The 17,228-nt window shown below is 37.4% G+C and overlaps 1 protein-coding gene across 3 annotated transcripts in view; it reads right to left on the bottom strand.

Annotated features, from left to right (window-relative positions):
- TBC1D5 (TBC1 domain family member 5) overlaps nucleotides 1–17,228 on the bottom strand; it is a 328,358-nt gene that overhangs the window by 64,764 nt on the left and 246,366 nt on the right. For all 3 annotated transcript variants that reach the window (XM_052798675.1, XM_052798656.1, XM_052798664.1), the window contains one exon: nucleotides 12,373–12,479. In XM_052798675.1, coding sequence (XP_052654635.1) covers nucleotides 12,373–12,479 — 107 coding nt within the window. The remainder of the gene's footprint in view (nucleotides 1–12,372; nucleotides 12,480–17,228) is intronic.

The following is a 17,228-nucleotide window of genomic DNA, read 5'->3' as shown; positions in this document are numbered from 1 at the left end:
CCTCTGAGCCCTTCCTTGCCTAAAAAATGCACCCACCGCCCCCAGCATTTGCCTGCTGAAGTCCTAACCCCCGTCCTCCTGCTTCTGTTCCCAGCCACCGCCAGACTGACTCACTCCAACTCCCGTGGCTGTCGGGAGGTTCTTGGGGACTTTCTGTTTGGCTTTATTCTCCCCCAGGGACGTGGGGCTGAGCTAAGTTATACCTTGTGCCTGCTCTTCTCCTAGGTGGGGGGCTGAGGCCATGGTCAGAATCACACCGAACGCAGCAGAGATTCCCTAAACTTCCATAAACTGCCGAGAAGCAATTCCCACCAGCTAAGGATCGTGCTCCATATGCTCAAATTCCTTAGTATAACCCTTTTTCTCGCTGGCCTCCGGAGACATATCACGTCACATTACCCACGGAGTAGACGTGATATAGCAAAGCACACTTATGCGTGACTGAAGTCACAGGCAGACTGTTCTACAACATACCAGGAAAACCAGGTTACTGCTGCAATGTAATGTTTCACCATCTGAATACACAACATTTGTGAAAGTTTACATGCAGGTGCAAGCGGAGGAATCTCTACAACACTCTTTTTTCTTCCTTGTTGAGGTATTTCCTTTCCTTCCTCTTTAGCATTATGAACAGGAAAAAAAAAATCAAACACAATATTGAGCAAAATCTGAAGGTTCGAGTAAGAGACAACAATGAAAAAAGATTTTCAATATGTCTGATGAAAAATGAGACTTATTTTAGCGAACATGCTATTGCCTCAATGCCAAGGGAAAAGCACTCGTCATTAGAGAAATGAATTGCTCAGCTGTTTATAAGCAAAAAGCTCTGGGGGAATTTCTCAAGGCCCAAACCACAAAGCATTGCAGGGTTACACAAACATATGTTGCAGGTGTTTTTGGGTAGACAGGTGGGAAAACCTCAGCTACTGAAAAATACTCCACTTAATAAACTGTATCTGAAACTAGATAACCTAAATGCAACAGAGAAAAAACTAAACAAAACAGCAGCAGTGAATTATACATACACGCCGCAATAGGCTCACCAAAATAATCAGCTCACTAGTACCAAACGGGATTTTTTTAAACTAGTTTTTTTCAATATATTAAGTAAGTGCTGCCAAACATATATCTTTTTTTCTAAACTAATAATATTTTAAGCCTAAACCAAAGAACAGAATGAACTAAACATATATATAAAAAGAGAAAGATAATGATGCAGTGTTGTTCTTTTTATTTAAATATTTCTAAGGACCCAGTTTGCTCCTTTTTCCGTTCTTTAGCTGTCAAGGCAATATTGGATTTTTTCATAATTCTTGTACAGCCTAAAACACTTTTGTATTAAAATGCTATTTTTATTCCTTTCATTTGTTTCTAATGAAAGTTGGAGGAGCATATGGCCCTGTACTTAGTAATGACTGGGAGGTCAGCAAAGGTTTACCTTTTCCTTCTAGATCACCTATGCTTCTTTCTTCAATAAAGATGATATAAACATGGCAAAAAGTTGGACTGGGAACAGAGCTGAAATACAGCAGCTGAGATGTGGATAAGGAATATGGTTTATTCAGTTCAGCAGCAGTTTTTCTATTAGGCACTAATAATTAATATGAAGTGCATATTAATGTTTACCTAATAGCCTAGCTGCACAGAGAATTTCACCTTTCCTCTTTTTATTCTTTTGTCAGGTATCCAAGCAGCTGTCTCCACTCCATGACTAGACTTACTTATACAGTATAAGCAATGGCTTAACATTACATACACATACCACAATACTTTGTTATACTGAACAACCAACCCGCCCCAAACTCTAGAGCACCCAAAGAAAATGCCATTCCCCAAACAAGACTTTCCTTTCACCTCCTAATTTTCCTCCTCCCTAGTTACACTTTCTGCAGAACAAGCAACATGCTGGAGCACAAAAGGTATTCCATCCACCTACAAAGCACTGAGCTAAATACTTACTAAAAAGAAAAAAAAAACAGTGAGACATTAGAGGACATTATGTGCTATCATAACCAGCAGGTCGAGGGACGTGATTCTCCCCCTCTGCTCCACTCTTGTGAGACCCCACCTGGAGTACTGCATCCAGCTCTGGGGCCCCCAGCACACAACGCACATGGACCTGATGGAGCGAGTCCAGAGGAGGGCCGTGAAGATGATCAGAGGGATGGAACGCCTCCCCTATGAAGACAGGCTGAGACAGTTGGGGTTGTTCAGCCTGGAGAAGAGAAGGCTCCGGGGAGACCCTATAGCAGCCTTCCAGTACCTAAAGGGGGCCTACGAGAAAGGTGGAGAGGGACTTTTTACAAGGGCAGGTGGTGATAGGACAAGGGGTAATGGCTTTAAACTGAAAGAGGGTAGATTTAGATTAGACGTAAGGAAGAAGTTCTTCACCATGAGGGTGGTGAGGCACTGGAACAGGTTGCCCAGAGAGGTTGTGGCTGCCCCATCCCTGGAAGTGTTCAAGGCCAGGTTGGATGGGGCTCTGAGCAATCTGGGCTAGTGGAAGGTGTCCCTGCCCATGGCAGGGGGGGTTCGAACTAGATGATCTTTAAGGTGCCTTCCAAGCCAGTCTATGATTCTATGATTCATTCTATTGCCAATTTTAAAGTGGTTCAAGGCCAATAGCAAAACATTATCCAAAACATAGTTTTGGTATGGTAACATAACCCTATGCATGAAAGTAGCACAACATGAGGAGTACCGTGCACAGAACTAATAAAGAACTTCCTTTAATCACGGGAGTCAGGAGATCCATGCACTAATACTGGCATTGGCAAATGAACACCATAACCCTCAAACTGGGAATAATGCTTCTTGTTTACATTTGTCAGAAAGATGCTGTGGGTCTCAATCACAGAACTCGTTATTTACAATGCAATAACATCATGAAGAATTATCATATTTCATAATTTCTAAAGAAAACTGGGGAGTGCTTTTTTTTTTCTTTTCCAAAACAACAAAAAAATTCCCAGAAAGAACTGAAAAGGAAAGAAAATTCAGTTAATTGGGTCAAAGCAGGAAGAAACCTCTGAACTCTGATCAAGCTGAAATAAATTATCTCCAGTTTTGTTATGTGACACCCCTCCATTCCCCTGGCAACTAGAAATTTCAGATACCAGGAAGGTATTTTAAATACCGTGCGTTATGGTCTGTTTTTAACTTCATACACACATGCTTTCTTTCACATGGGCATTCTATGACAAGAGATGAAGAACTGAAAAAAAATGACAAGTGAGATTTTAAAAATGCTTCAGTGACTTGACTGAAAGAAATTTCTAGTTGTATATTTTGGCTTCTTGTCCCAACTGATTGAAAAGCCTTTTTTTTTTTTCCATTTATAGTTTTACAGCATATTGCATTTTAACAGGTAGATAAATCCTACCAAATCAGCTTTTATCGATATTCCAGACAAAAAGACTCTGACCTGTCAACGTTCAAGTTCATAACCTGCGTAAAATCCCCATCTTACATCAACAGAATTGCTTAAGTACCTTTTAAATCTGCCTCTTAATTTAGTCACCTATTTTTCAGCTGAACCATTGGTTTTAAGAAGTAAATTAACTAAATAGTGAGGTATAAATCTCACAGTGTTCAGCCCTACCCCGTGACAGATTTATGCTCTGGCATCTTGCAGCCCCGCACGGTTAGGAACAGGAGTTTTACAACATTGTGGAGGAAAGATCCAGGCTTTTGAAGGGAACACACAGCAAGCCTCGCTTTACACCCTGGAATGCTCCAAATTATGAGATTTAAAATATGACATCTTTATGTACAGAAAAGCTACCACATTATGGTTTTATTGGCACTCATTTTGGACAACCTGCATAACTGATGGCTTTGTGACTAATGCAGTTATCCGAAGCTTATACTGATAAAACCCTTATAAGCACACTTACAGCATTATATGTTCTCCAGATACATGCCTGTACACAAATCTCACGTATCAGGGAAAAACAAGAACATTTTAAGGTGCTATCTGGTTATTTCTGCTACGTGGAAAAGAAACAGGTTAATTTATGTTCCATGTGTAACGTTCCACGTAAAACACGTGAAAAAGGCTCTTTCAAAGAGCCCCATGCACACACCACAGCAAAAGGAGTATGATGTCCAAGTCTTTTCCTCTAAAACGCAGACAGAAGCTAAGGTCCTGGTGCTGCGGGACACGCAACTCCTTTCATTTTGGGATTCCAGTAATGAGGATACTGCAGAGCCATTTTGATCACTACTGCTCCGTAAAAAGACAAAGGAGAAAGACATCACATCTCCAAACCTAATCTTCCTTAAAAAGTCACAGCAAAGGATAAAATGTACCATTCCGACTTCTATCTTGAAAGTATATTGCTCTTTCAGAGAAGCATTCCCCAATACAAATGTACTCAAATAGCTTTGTACACAACAATTAATACAATAATATTTACTATAAAATATGTCAATACACCAGCAGTATATCTACATTTATATCAGAAGAGACTGAACTTAAATTCCATGATAATAGATTGGATATGATTCAGTAGCTAATCTTTCATACATTATTGAAAAGTTATGAATCTATTTTTATATAACTCACAGTTTGTGTTTTGCAAATTTTACTCAAATAAATAAATTATGATATGGAGAACTTTTGATTAGGTAGAATCAAAGTGCTTTAAGTGTTTTAAGTGCTTCCTTTTGATAAACTACCTTGCAAACTAGAAGTGATTAACTGAACTGTCAGGTTGCACACAAGAAGAACCATAATCACCTCACTCTAACACTGTTAAATACATTTTATTAGTGTAATTTTATAAATAACATCATTACTCTTTAGGAGAGGGTCAGTAGCTTTAGATGACTTTTTAAACAGAAGTAAACCAATAATTTGAAAGAAACAGCCCCAAGAAATTCACAAGCAGTAAGTTTTATTGGTAGCTAAAGTAATTAAGAGCTTGAAGTGCTTCAGCTTCTTGCTTTAGCATCAAGTACAATCAGAATTGGTTTTACTTTGCTACTAAGGATATCAACTTGCTCAAAGAGAAAGCACAGTTTAAAGTTTTGGCTTCCAACAATAACTTTCTCTTCCATCCTGCCTCTCTAAAGTACTTGAGCTTAACATGACAGAGCTTATGAATTCCCAGTGAGTATTATCAGGAGTGCTGATCAGCACTGGAGAATAATTCCTTCCCTATTTCTAAATTTTCCCTGATCGCCCCTCTGGCCTGAACTCGATGTTGCTGCATCTCATGCCTTCACTTTCTGATGAAAAGGGAAGACACCTCAATAAAAGGCATAATTATGAAATTTGCAGAGAAGAATCAAAAATGCAATTTTTTTTTCTTGTTTGCAATTCTTAGTCCAGTTGAGTGATCAGCAAGTAGTTGCCTTGACTATTTACTGAATAGTGCACGTTACTTGCTGTTCTATACAACACTATTACATACTTGTTTTAATATCAGTCGAAAGTGTAAACAACGGTTCCTAACTCGCCTTTAGCCATCTCCTCTGAAAGACTCTGCACATCTCCGCCTGCTCAGAAACCACCAGCCATGTCACCAACCCCTCACTGCCCCCAAGGCCAGCAGCTCTCCTGCTGGGTCACACAAGACCCGCAATGAGAACAACGAAGCCAACTTGCCCTCCCTGTTGGGCTCTGCTTTCACTGCCAGGAGCGGACGGCAGCGCCATCTCGCTCGGCCCTACACAGAAATGGGACAAGTCCTTTGTTTCTGCACCGTCTTACCAGCGGCACAGCTTTGTCTTCACTATGAGAGGTGTCACTGTTCAGGAAGCTTGGCTTTATTCTGTATTATTTCCCACCGTTTTCCTATTCATTTAAATGGAATGGCTGCTTAACTTGCATTGATACAATACTTGTAGGTTCTTAACCAAATAACTGGCCTGTGCATACAACACAGAGCAATACTGGAAACTGCATCGTGGTTGGCAATCTAAGAGATCAGCTCTCTCCTTCGAGTGATGACTACTGTGTTACATATGATACTGAGGAATGGGAAGGACTTTGAAAGATTACTCATTTGAAAAGTCTTGACTAGATGACTAATTAACCACTTTCCAAGATTTTTTCCTGAAAATATTACTTGTGACGTAGAGAAGAAGATGACTATTTTATAGTGGGTTGATTAAAGGGTTAACATATCAGGGGAGATTGCAATGAACTTTGAGAGAGACGAGAAAGTTATTGTACTATGACTATTGACCACACAGCCTTTTTATATTTTAAAATGCACAGGTGCACTGGGAAGGAAGGTTTTGAAACAAATGTACAAAACTGAAGAGGATTTTTAATTCATGGTACACTTACTATTTTTATGTGGTACTATGGCAACATGGCTATTCCAAGTAATTTATCATTAAACTCATAGCTGCCTGTCATACCTTATTCTATTAATGAAACACAATAACTGAATATTTAAAACAATAATTCTTAAAACAAAGCATGGCCTATCTCCTTGCAAAGAAAAAGTTTCTCATTTTAAGAACATGAACATAAAGAACAAGTTAATATGGCTTTAACATGTAAAATATATGCAATTCTTAGTTGTATAGTGCCACATTAAAAAGCTTAGCATGCAGTTACAGAACAACCATCAATTTACTCAAAGTGAGGTGTTTAGATTACATCTAACCTTATTGTATTGGCAAATGGGGAAGTTAGACCATCAAAATGTTTGGGTTCACTACAAGGAATTGAATGTGGTTATAAAACCAGCGGTCTTATAAGCATCCAAGATCTTAATCTTTCAGAAATTAAGGCAAATAGAAGTTCTCTGTGAATCACTGAAATAAATGCATTTATTTTTTGTTTCTCCTAATTCCTTTCCTCCCGGAAGAGACAGGTACTTAGCTTTTCTGGAAAACCTTGCTTCCTTTATCAGTCATATCCCCTGTCAAGGCAACTTTCCTTTAAAGTGTAGGTAACCTTACTTGTACTGCCAGCTCACACGGCATTGGGATATCCATTATCCCAGCTTCCTGATACTTAGTTTTCACGCACCCAAATGCCCTAATGTATTACTGCGAAACTCCTGAAATATCAGTCACATTCTTCATGATCAGATAAAAAAAAAGAAAAAAGAAAAAAGCAAACGTTTGTTAAGAGCCTCCCTCCCCCTTGTTGGTACCCCTCCAACAAAATGGACTCCACACCCCAGCAGTACCTCTGTGTGTAGGTACAAATTAATGAGTTGTTAATGCCCAAACACTGCCAGATCCCAACTTCTGATTGGCTGCAATCTGGTCATTAAAGACAGGTAATTAATGCCAGATTGCACACACAATGCTAACAAACAAACAAAACAACCCCAAACCTGCTTTTCTCCTGCCACAAACAGCAAAACAAACAATACTGACATACTGGCAGCTTTCAAAGGACAGTTGCAGCTCTGCAGCGGCACCTCAGTTAATGAGTGTATAGAAAAGAATTTATCTGAAGAAGAAGAAAGTGAAACTCAACAGCCTTTCAGGTACATGAAACTAGCTTGGAGAAAACTCTGAGATGGTGGCAGCTACTTAAGAAGAAAATTCAGCTGAAAATAAATGTACAAAGAGTTCGGTTCAAAATTTCAGTAATGTGTTTTCCCCTTGTCACTTATTGCTCAGATTGTGAAAAAGCTGGAATGCAGATTTCTCTGACTAATCGTTATATGAGTGATCATGACCATATATTATTGCTTAAGTTTTCTAGCAGTACCTGTAATTTCAGGCATGACAAACTAATATGAATTCTTTGAAATGTCATGTATGCTTCATTGTGGATTTAGTTAGAATTTAATATTATCATACGGCCACTTTCAATGTCAGCAAATAGCTTAAAATACAATGTTGGAAAATATCAGAAGCAGTAACTAGAATATTATTAGCATAACTAACAAATGAATTCCCATCGACCAAGCACAACCACTTTTTTTTTTCTCTTTTTGAATCGATGGCTTATGATAAAAGGTGTCTCCACTGAATTAAACTCCTAACTAGCTTGCTCAACACATAGGGTAACTCACCACGTTAAAATATTGAAAGCAAACTTATTTTACAAAAATATTAAGAATAAATACAGTAAGCTTTCAGACAAAGGATGGTTGTCAGGTTCTTAGTATGCAATGTAAAACTGTAATATTCTGTGTAGTGCTTTAGTTTTCTAATAAGTCATTGTGATAAGGTTAACACTTCAACACAGAACAACATACAAATAAGAACACCCAAAGATGAAAATTACTTTGCTTATGTTGCTGTATTAGAATTTTATTTGCTAAAGGGTGAAAACAGATTTGCAAAATTCACAGTTAACTTAAAACAATAGTTTTAAACCTTTTATTCCTAGCCCTGGCTGCCTTCAGGAAGGAAAGAACATCTGGTTATTTAAGGAACACAATATGTTCACATTTTCTATGACTTTTGTTTCTAATTGGGTTTTTTAATTTTTTTTATTTGAACAACTCTAGTTAGAACTATGTTTTTTAATCACTTTATATTTTTCCACTGCCCTATCTCCATATCTCTACTTCTTAATTTCGCAGCCTTTGCTTTGAAAATTAACAGTGCTCGATGGTTTTGATAAGGAAAAAAATGAAGAAAATTGGCCACTCGTGGGATATTAAATACACGGAGACACACCTTCAGTAAATGCTTTTGGATATACACAAAAAAACCTTCCCTTATTTTCTCATTTCACATATACATACTTTTAATAGCCCATTCTTCCATAAGAAGCTCTACTTTTATATTCAGAAGGGCTTTAAGTGCACAGAAGTTACTTTCATATAAATAATTGAGGTAATTATCTGTTCAAAGATTAGAAATGTGAAACAAATACTCTGCTAAGCAGGTTAACTTTATCACCCTATGCAAAGACAACAACACTGATTTCAGCTCTTCATTCTACATTTTCTGAAGAACTGGAGCTAGCCAAATGCAGAAAAGGCTGAAATTCAATTATTCTGCATTGATCCATACTCATGCCTGTAAAATTAGTATGTCTCAGGCCCCCCCCTTCAGAGACAGGTGCATTAACTTGTTTTCAGCTATTACGGAGATGTGTATTTCTCTTCTATGGCACTGGAACATATCAGGGATGTGGTATCTAAAACGTCCTCTCATTCCTACTGCCAACCGGGGTTCATGAAGTGAAAAGGAGAGCTCCTGCATGCATTAGATTAATGGTGAGCACTAATAACCTTTCATATTATTGTTATTACTGGACAATGTTAAGGCTTCTGCTAGCGTTTGATTCCACAAAAGGTCAGGAAATTCTACTTGTCCATCTGTAAGAAAAAAATGCCACCCATCTTTTAAGTATAGCTTTCTTTTGACATTGAGGTTGCTCTCCTGGTGGTGACTGCAGTGAAAAGAAGCAAACAAAATGCGACAGGTTCATCAAGCCAAAGTTTAGCTCTCCTGATAGTCTACAAGACAAATAAGTAGGGAGGAGATATCTGTCATGTCAGACCAAGGAAACAGAAGAAATAATGGATGTTATTAGACATGCAAACCCAGATGATATCCAGAATCGGAAGTTATGAATGGAAAGGCCGTATCAGGTCCATCTTAACTACTTCACCAATTATGACAGGATTGTTCCTTAAGAACCTTTCAGATCTATGTAGACACGACCAACCTTTCTTAGTCCAAACACCCCACAACTTCCCTTCAGTGAGATTATTTTGCATTTACTTAGCTGCAAAAATAATCCCGAAGACAATCTATATTAACAAACCTGCAAGAGGCAGATTCCTGTTTGTCCCTGTCCATGACTTCTAAACTGCATTTCTTGTCCACCTGAGATTTAAAGCTCCAAGAGGCAGAGATCAAGCCTCTCTCAGGTATCTGGAACAACACTAAACATTCTTGCTATGTTCAACAAATAATGAAATAAGCCACTGGACCATGCAACAGTCTCCCACAGAAGAGCTTCCTGACTTCACATATTAAAACCCAAGTGAAATCTTGGAAGAAATGCCACATGGAACAACTCAGCCCTGGCTCAGGAGATCTAAAATGCATTGAACCAAATGTAATTTCCCATTAGAAACCAGAAGCTGGTGATGGAGAAATGCACAGGAAAACATCAAAGGAGGAAGAAAAATCATTAAGCACTGTATTTGCTAATCATCACTTACAAGCTACACTACTGACTAAAATCGCCTTGTCTTTTCTTCCAATCTCCTTTTATCTGCTCAGGGAATAACAGCAAACTGAATTATCTTTATGCAGATAGCAAAAAAAAGGTATCATAATTTTCCCACTTATATTAGTATATAATCTGTGTACTGACTTTAGACTCCTACAGCACCCATGATGTCTTGGAGTCTTCCTTTTCCTTCTGTGCAATGAAAAATTTTGAAAGACTTGAAAAATTTTTATGTGTAGGTCTTATAGAATAACAAGACTTCCATTTCAGAAATACATTGGATCGAACCAATACATGCTTAAAGACACAAAAGTGAAACATAAAATCATACCTAGGGAAAGATAAGAAACAGGTACTCAAGTCATAGCACTGAAAATACATTTCCTTCTCAGACCAGGAGCTATTTTTTTCTTTCAGAGTGATCCTTTAGAACAGTTTAACTTCCTTACTGTAAGAAGTCCAGATCTGTTCACGCATTCTCAATCAAAGATCCAATGTGAAACGAGAGGTGGCTGGAAGTCCCTTAAGGCTCTTCAATCTCTGGAAATCCTAGCTTCCTCACCTTCAGAGTATTTCCCAAGTAGATAAGTACAGCTCAGAGATGAGGAACAATTGTAATTAATCATACTTAAATTGACAAAACAACTAGCAGTCTTTGCATGAAAGAGCTTTAAGGACTTATCCACCTGACTGAAGGGAGAACTACCCGAAAGACACAGTAGGAACTACATCCAGTGTTTTTCTGAAAGGTGTTCAAGGCACACCTGAGAATGTTTATTAATGGGGCACTGAGGCCTTATGAGCCTGACAACTTCATTCTGTTGGAGACAAGGGCGTAAGGAGTGCAATAGTGATCAAGCTTCTTACATGGGAAATTGGTAGTTTATTTTTGCCCCCTTCAGCTAGTAGGATATCTTGTATACAGCCTAGGATGCTTTGGAGGATAGCAGAATAATTAGTAATTATTCTGTCTTTTAACATATACCTTCAAGAAATGACAGATTACATATTGGATTTAGTTTGATATCTTAGCACAATTTTCCTCCCTCTGTATCTTCCCTCTAAAAAAATACTTCTATCTTGTTCTGCTAAAAAAGTACATAAATAAATGCTGGGCAGTCTGATTTCACACACTGCTGCCAAAATCTTTAGAAAGATTCCTGAGATCTAACATTACAAACTTTCTTACACACTGAAAAGACGATATACTTTACTCTCGTCATGAAAGAAATCTTTGTGCCTGAGAGGAATGAAGAAAGCAGCTGCAAGGATGCAGATTTCTGCAAAAAACTGATATAGAAACAAAGAGACAATTTTTTTCTTAATCCATAAAAGTGTAAACACTGGTACTGAATGAAATTTTGCAGAAGGCAGTCAGAGTGCAGAAGTGATGAATTTTTCACTTTCAAAGGTGACATGCATCAAGAAGATGAGGGAAATCAGACTTTACACTGGCAGCCTACTAATGGGACATGCACAAAGACAGTTCAAAACCAGCAGCGCAAATTCTGCTATCTGCCAAAGATCTGAGTACTGCAAAGATTACTGTGTACAGCTTCATCTCAAACACTTTATCCACTATCCTGTGGATATCTGCCGTATATTATATCCACACATATACACATGCCGTTCTAAAACAGCAAGAGGTTTGCTTTTTTTTAGTATAGATGAGTATATCCAAAACTGTATGCTAGTAATATGTAACATTAAATTTATGAATTTGTACATTTTATTCATGTCAATGTTTTCAGGCTGTAACAGCAGACTCTTGTTTTTAATTGAAAACCATCACATAACTATTATACATTGGGCGGGGTAGTGCTTTAAGGATTAACAGTGATTAATCTGCAGAAATCCCATGAAAAAGGTCTTAGAGATGAAATTGCATGACAATTTCTATACAGCTTACTAGGTTATTATATAAAATATACTGTTTCCCTCAAAAGTATACTTTATTATGAAAGATGTCTGTGCAGCATACCAAGCAAAGGCATTCTAAAGAGCATAAACATCTGCAGTTACCACAGCTCCTGGATAACTTAAGCAAAATAGTAGGATAGCATTCTTTGAAGAGTAAAGAAACTTGTTTCTACTCTTGGTTACCAACTCTTTCCTTCAGCATTTTTGTCAGGTAAGAAGAAACTTGAAAGTACAGTTTAGTCCCCAAAATGTAGGTTGTTATTAACTTCACAGTATTTAGAACATTTTATTAGAGAGATTTATTCCCTGTATTTACAAAGCCAGCATCTCACCTTTGGATCTCGGAGAAAAAGTGCTCTTAGGATAAGGGAGTGAACATCTCCAATAGGTGGATAATGCATCAGAAGTCCCAAACAGGTCTGATAATTACTTGAAATCACTACAATGAAAATAGAAAAAAAAAAAAAAAAAGGAAAAAAAAAGTGAAATATTACTATCTTATTTTGGTATTCCAAAGCAGCACCTTTTCCAGTAGATTCATCACAGTTCAGATTCAGCTGTTTTTTTCCACCTTAAGTCTCTTAGAACTCAAGCAGTGCTCAGAGTACAAGAAGATACTGCATAATCAAGCTTCATTACTATGCTTGGTCCAGTATCATTAAGGACAATGCTAAACCTACTACTTACTTTATGTCATAGACATTTACGTTAGCTCCAGATTTAGATGCCTAAATTTAGATCTCTGTAGCTGTGCACCTAAAGCCTGCCTGAGTCAGTGGTGGTCAGGGCAATAGTCAGTGGAGCTTGAAGAACTAGTCCTATACTCTGAAATGGACACTGACTTTTCAGACACTCATGTGCAGACACCTAAATTTAAGTATGATAATTTGTGAGATAAATTTTACCTACGGTCCTGCTTTTATGATAACTTTCGCCCACTCTGACAATTCTTTGCTGAAGTATCTTTTATGTTGTTCTTATGTACATATACATATACATGCCCACACACATATATATATACATACATAAAATGATGTCAACAACTCCTTTTTTTCTTGTAAATCAGAAACTATTCATGAAATTTCAGGAAAAAGGGAAAAGGCTAGATTTTAATCTCATAAACACTTATAATATACCATTAACTTTACTAGGATTTTTTACTTATTCAGGAAATTTTCAGCATGCCTTGCTAAGTTTATAATTTTGTTATAATTATGCTTGATTTTATCTCTGTGTAAGTATACTCTACGGTTCTTTGCTTGTTGTTATCGTATTCTGGTTGTGGCTTGTTTTTTTTTTTTTCCCAAATCAATCTAATTATGAGCGCAATTATTAAAGACATCTTTTCAGGCAGGTCTATGTAAACTACTTCATTTCTTTTGCACCATCTAAATCCAGGCAATCCATCTGCCACAGCTGTCAAAGCAATGCCTGTTAATGATGCTTATACTCTGCAACATAAAGACAGCCTCCAACAATTGTAAATAATTTTTTAACAAACTTTACTATTCTGAGAACTTTAGCTGTAGTAACAAATACTTTTAATTAATCAGGCCTCTACACCAGAAAGGATCATTGCAAATACAAAATTATTTTGAATGAATAAAATGCAAAATAAAGGAGTGTTTTGTGGATAGAAAGATTTAAATGTTTTATTTTTTTTCTTTCATGTGAATAAGCCTCATATCCTCCTGCACCTTTCCTCCCTTAACAAGAGGATTATGGGGAAAAGATGCAGGACTGGGCAAAATGAATAATTATAATCTGTGTAGGGAACCACTTTATCATCTTCATTTCCGTTGCTGATCCGACAGCTTGTAATTTCATACATCTGCTTTCATTTGTAAAGCACTCACTTATCCTACTCATTCTTTATCTGTTCTGCCTGTTCTTTTTCCTACCCTTTGTTTTTCTTGTTCATATTCAGGTACCTGTTTTTTCTTCTTGAAGTCACAAAGCTGGCATAATGAACACAATACAATGGTCTCCGTCAGAATTCTTTCAGAGGAGTATAATATGAGCACCACATAGTACATAACCAATCAAACTCTCATACGTAAATCAAATTTAAGATACTGTTCTGCAGTTATGATCATGATGCCTTTTTACCAAAGCAAATAAAAATACTGAAAATTGATAGTAAATTCTAAATACTTTTATAAATGATAGGCAGTAAGACCAATGCATTTCTTGTTTGAACAGATCAGTATGTGTTCTATTCAGTAATGTAAAATGGATTAAAATTATCCTTTCTTTATTTTTCTGGAAGAGTTCTTTGCTGTCTCACAGATCTAGAGAAAAGTAAATATTAGAAAAGCTAATCTATTTTAATGGTGCAGACTTGACCCCTGACAAAAAAATTGTGTTTTCAACCACATTTACTCTAATTATTAATTTTTTTATATGTATAATAGTGAAGCAATTGAATAATGGAAAAAAAAAATCAAACTGTTGGGCAATGACCTGTGTCCCCTCTGATCCCTAAAAGTTAAATTTTAAAATGAAACCTTACCATCCAAAGAAAGTTAAAAAACCTCCAACACTTAAATGAGGAAGGCCTGCTAACTTTTATATTTATTTTATCTTTAGGGTTTTCCCCACATATTCAGCCGTCCCCTTTCCATGTAGAAATCTTTACAGAAGAGAACACTGTTGCCAGTGCTCTATTTGCTGAGGAACCTTGGGTTAAAAGGATTACTTTGCTGAAACACCTCTTGGTACCCTTTTGTTTCAGAGTGATCTGCCCATGAGCCAGCAAAGTGCGCTCGCAGCCCAGAAAGCCAACTGTATCCTGGGCTGCATCAAAAGCAGCGTGGCCAGCAGGTCGAGGGAGGGGATTCTCCCCCTCTACTCCACTCTCGTGAGACCCCACCTGGAGTACTGCGTCCAGCTCTGGGGCCCCCGACATAAGAAGGACATGGACCTGTTGGAGTGGGTCCAGAGGAGGGCCGTGAAGATGATCAGAGGGCTAGAACACCTCCTCTATGAAGACAGGCTGAGACAGTTGGGGTTGTTCAGCCTGGAGAAGAGAAGGCTCCGGGGAGACCGTATTGTGGCCTTTAAATATATTAAGGGGCCTATAACAAAGACAGAGAGAGACTTTTCACCAGGGCCTGTAGTGACAGGACAAAGGGTAATGGTTTTAAACTGAAAGAGGGTAGATTTAGATCTGACATAAGGAAGAAATTTTTTAGGAAGAGAGTGGTGAAGCACTGGAACAGGTTGCCCAGAGTTGTGGATGCTCCATGCCTGGAAGTGTTGAAGGATGGGGCTTTGAGCCACATGATCTAGTGGAAGGTGTCCCTGCTCATGGCAGGGGATTGAACTAGATGATCCTTGAAGGTCCCTTCCAACGCAAACCATTCTACGATTCTTGTCTCTTCAGGACAAAATGTATAATACTATCCAACAGAGTGGCAGTTTTCTTAAAAATGATAGAGAAAATAGCAGTAAAGCAAAACAAACACCCCTTCTCTGAATATGCATGTCGGAGTTAAAAGGATTTCTAAGAATCAACTGTAGGATAAAGTTTCTGGAAGGAGATTCTCTGCAATACAAATTTATGCAGTCTCAGCAGTAGCTGGATGATGCTGAAGTTCAATGGTGAAATATCCTACACTGTGGCCGGCTGCCTTGTAATAAACTTGGTGCTTCTGTACCGGTGCTTTTCCTTCACTAATTGGCTTGGCAAGAGTCACATCTGGATCCAACTTCTATTGTGAACAACAAGTTCTCACTTCTCCAAAGAATGCTATTGGTATTTCTAGGGAAAGGAGTAGAGAAATTCCTCTACGTAGAGAAAGCAATCTTACTGCCTTTTGATTAATATTTGTTATGCAGTGCGCAGAGGAACATCAAATTGCTTTCTCCCTTCTGCTTTAGATGAGACTGACTTTTCTCTGTTGGTCGAATAAACATTCCTGGATGCAAGCAGCAATAATAGTGGTAGAAAACATGTAAACTAACTGTATTTGTCCTCAACAAAGTCCTAATTTTCTGTGACATGTCATTTCTTAAGAGTTTAATGTTTGATGCCACCAGTCTTGTATCCTGATGGCTTCCTAACCAAGGAAGCCTACTTCCTAACCTACTTCCCCCTGCTGCTTTACGTATGGCTGTATTCTCTTTAGTAGGCCTTAAACTAAGTTAAACATAGATAATACAAACATCTTGCACTATAACAAAAATAACAAATCAGCTCCTCTAAGAAAAGGTTGTGGCTCCTTTATTTCCCTCAAAATATTCACAGTGCTTTTAGATAAGAAAAAATATATCCTAACAATGGCCATAGCTAGTCCTCAAGTGGGAACATGATAAAAATATACTTATCTTAACACTCATCAGGCAAAATTAGCTCCTGGTGCAATAATGACAGTTTACTAAGCAAAATATAGACAGGTCTTCCAGGTTTGTTGATTTTTGTCATTCTTGAAGGGAAGGGAAATATATAAAATATATATATTTTTGCACTGCACCCTCCCCTCCATTCTGATTTCATCAACAACTGCATATACATGCATATACATCATGCTTCTGGTTTGACACATTAAAAAAAAAAAGGTTGTTTTGCATGAATTTTTCCAAAGAAACTAAAAAAAAGAAATTTATTAAAACTCACAGATACTTTGGTAAGCAACCTTACACTTTGCTTGTGAGGATTATCACTCCACAGATAAAGCTCTGCTTGGATACAGATGTAAAACTGAACAGAGCAGTTTACAGAATGGCTGTGTATGTGATTATGTATCCGTAATCTCTAAAATGTATAAACAATAATCTAATAATCTAAACATTCCCTTCTCATTGAATAATATATAATTTGACTAACAGAGGATTTCAAAACAATAACAATAAAATAAAAAATATAGCAGAAATAATACTTTCTTAAAATCACGTTCTTGAGAACATCAAAATAAAACACAGAAAAAACCCCATCAATTCCCAAACCAGCAACTTCTCCCCCATCCCCAAATGTGTTGGCATAAAAGAATCTGCATAATTTTTAAACTTTCAAATGCTTTCAGTACTATATTATTATCATTGTTTACATTTGACATTTTTATAACATAATATCTTAGGAGCTCTATTATTATTCCTATTGTTTCAAAGTTTTTAAACTGAAAATTTCTAGACTGTTTATTTATAGATGATTCACATCATCACTTGTTTTGAGCTAACATTTCCTTTC

The sequence above is a fragment of the Harpia harpyja genome, chromosome 1 (assembly GCF_026419915.1).
Source record: "Harpia harpyja isolate bHarHar1 chromosome 1, bHarHar1 primary haplotype, whole genome shotgun sequence".
Classification (NCBI taxonomy): domain Eukaryota; kingdom Metazoa; phylum Chordata; class Aves; order Accipitriformes; family Accipitridae; genus Harpia; species Harpia harpyja.
The sequence above is the reverse complement of the archived record's forward strand: the minus strand, read 5'-3'. Positions and strand labels throughout refer to the sequence as shown.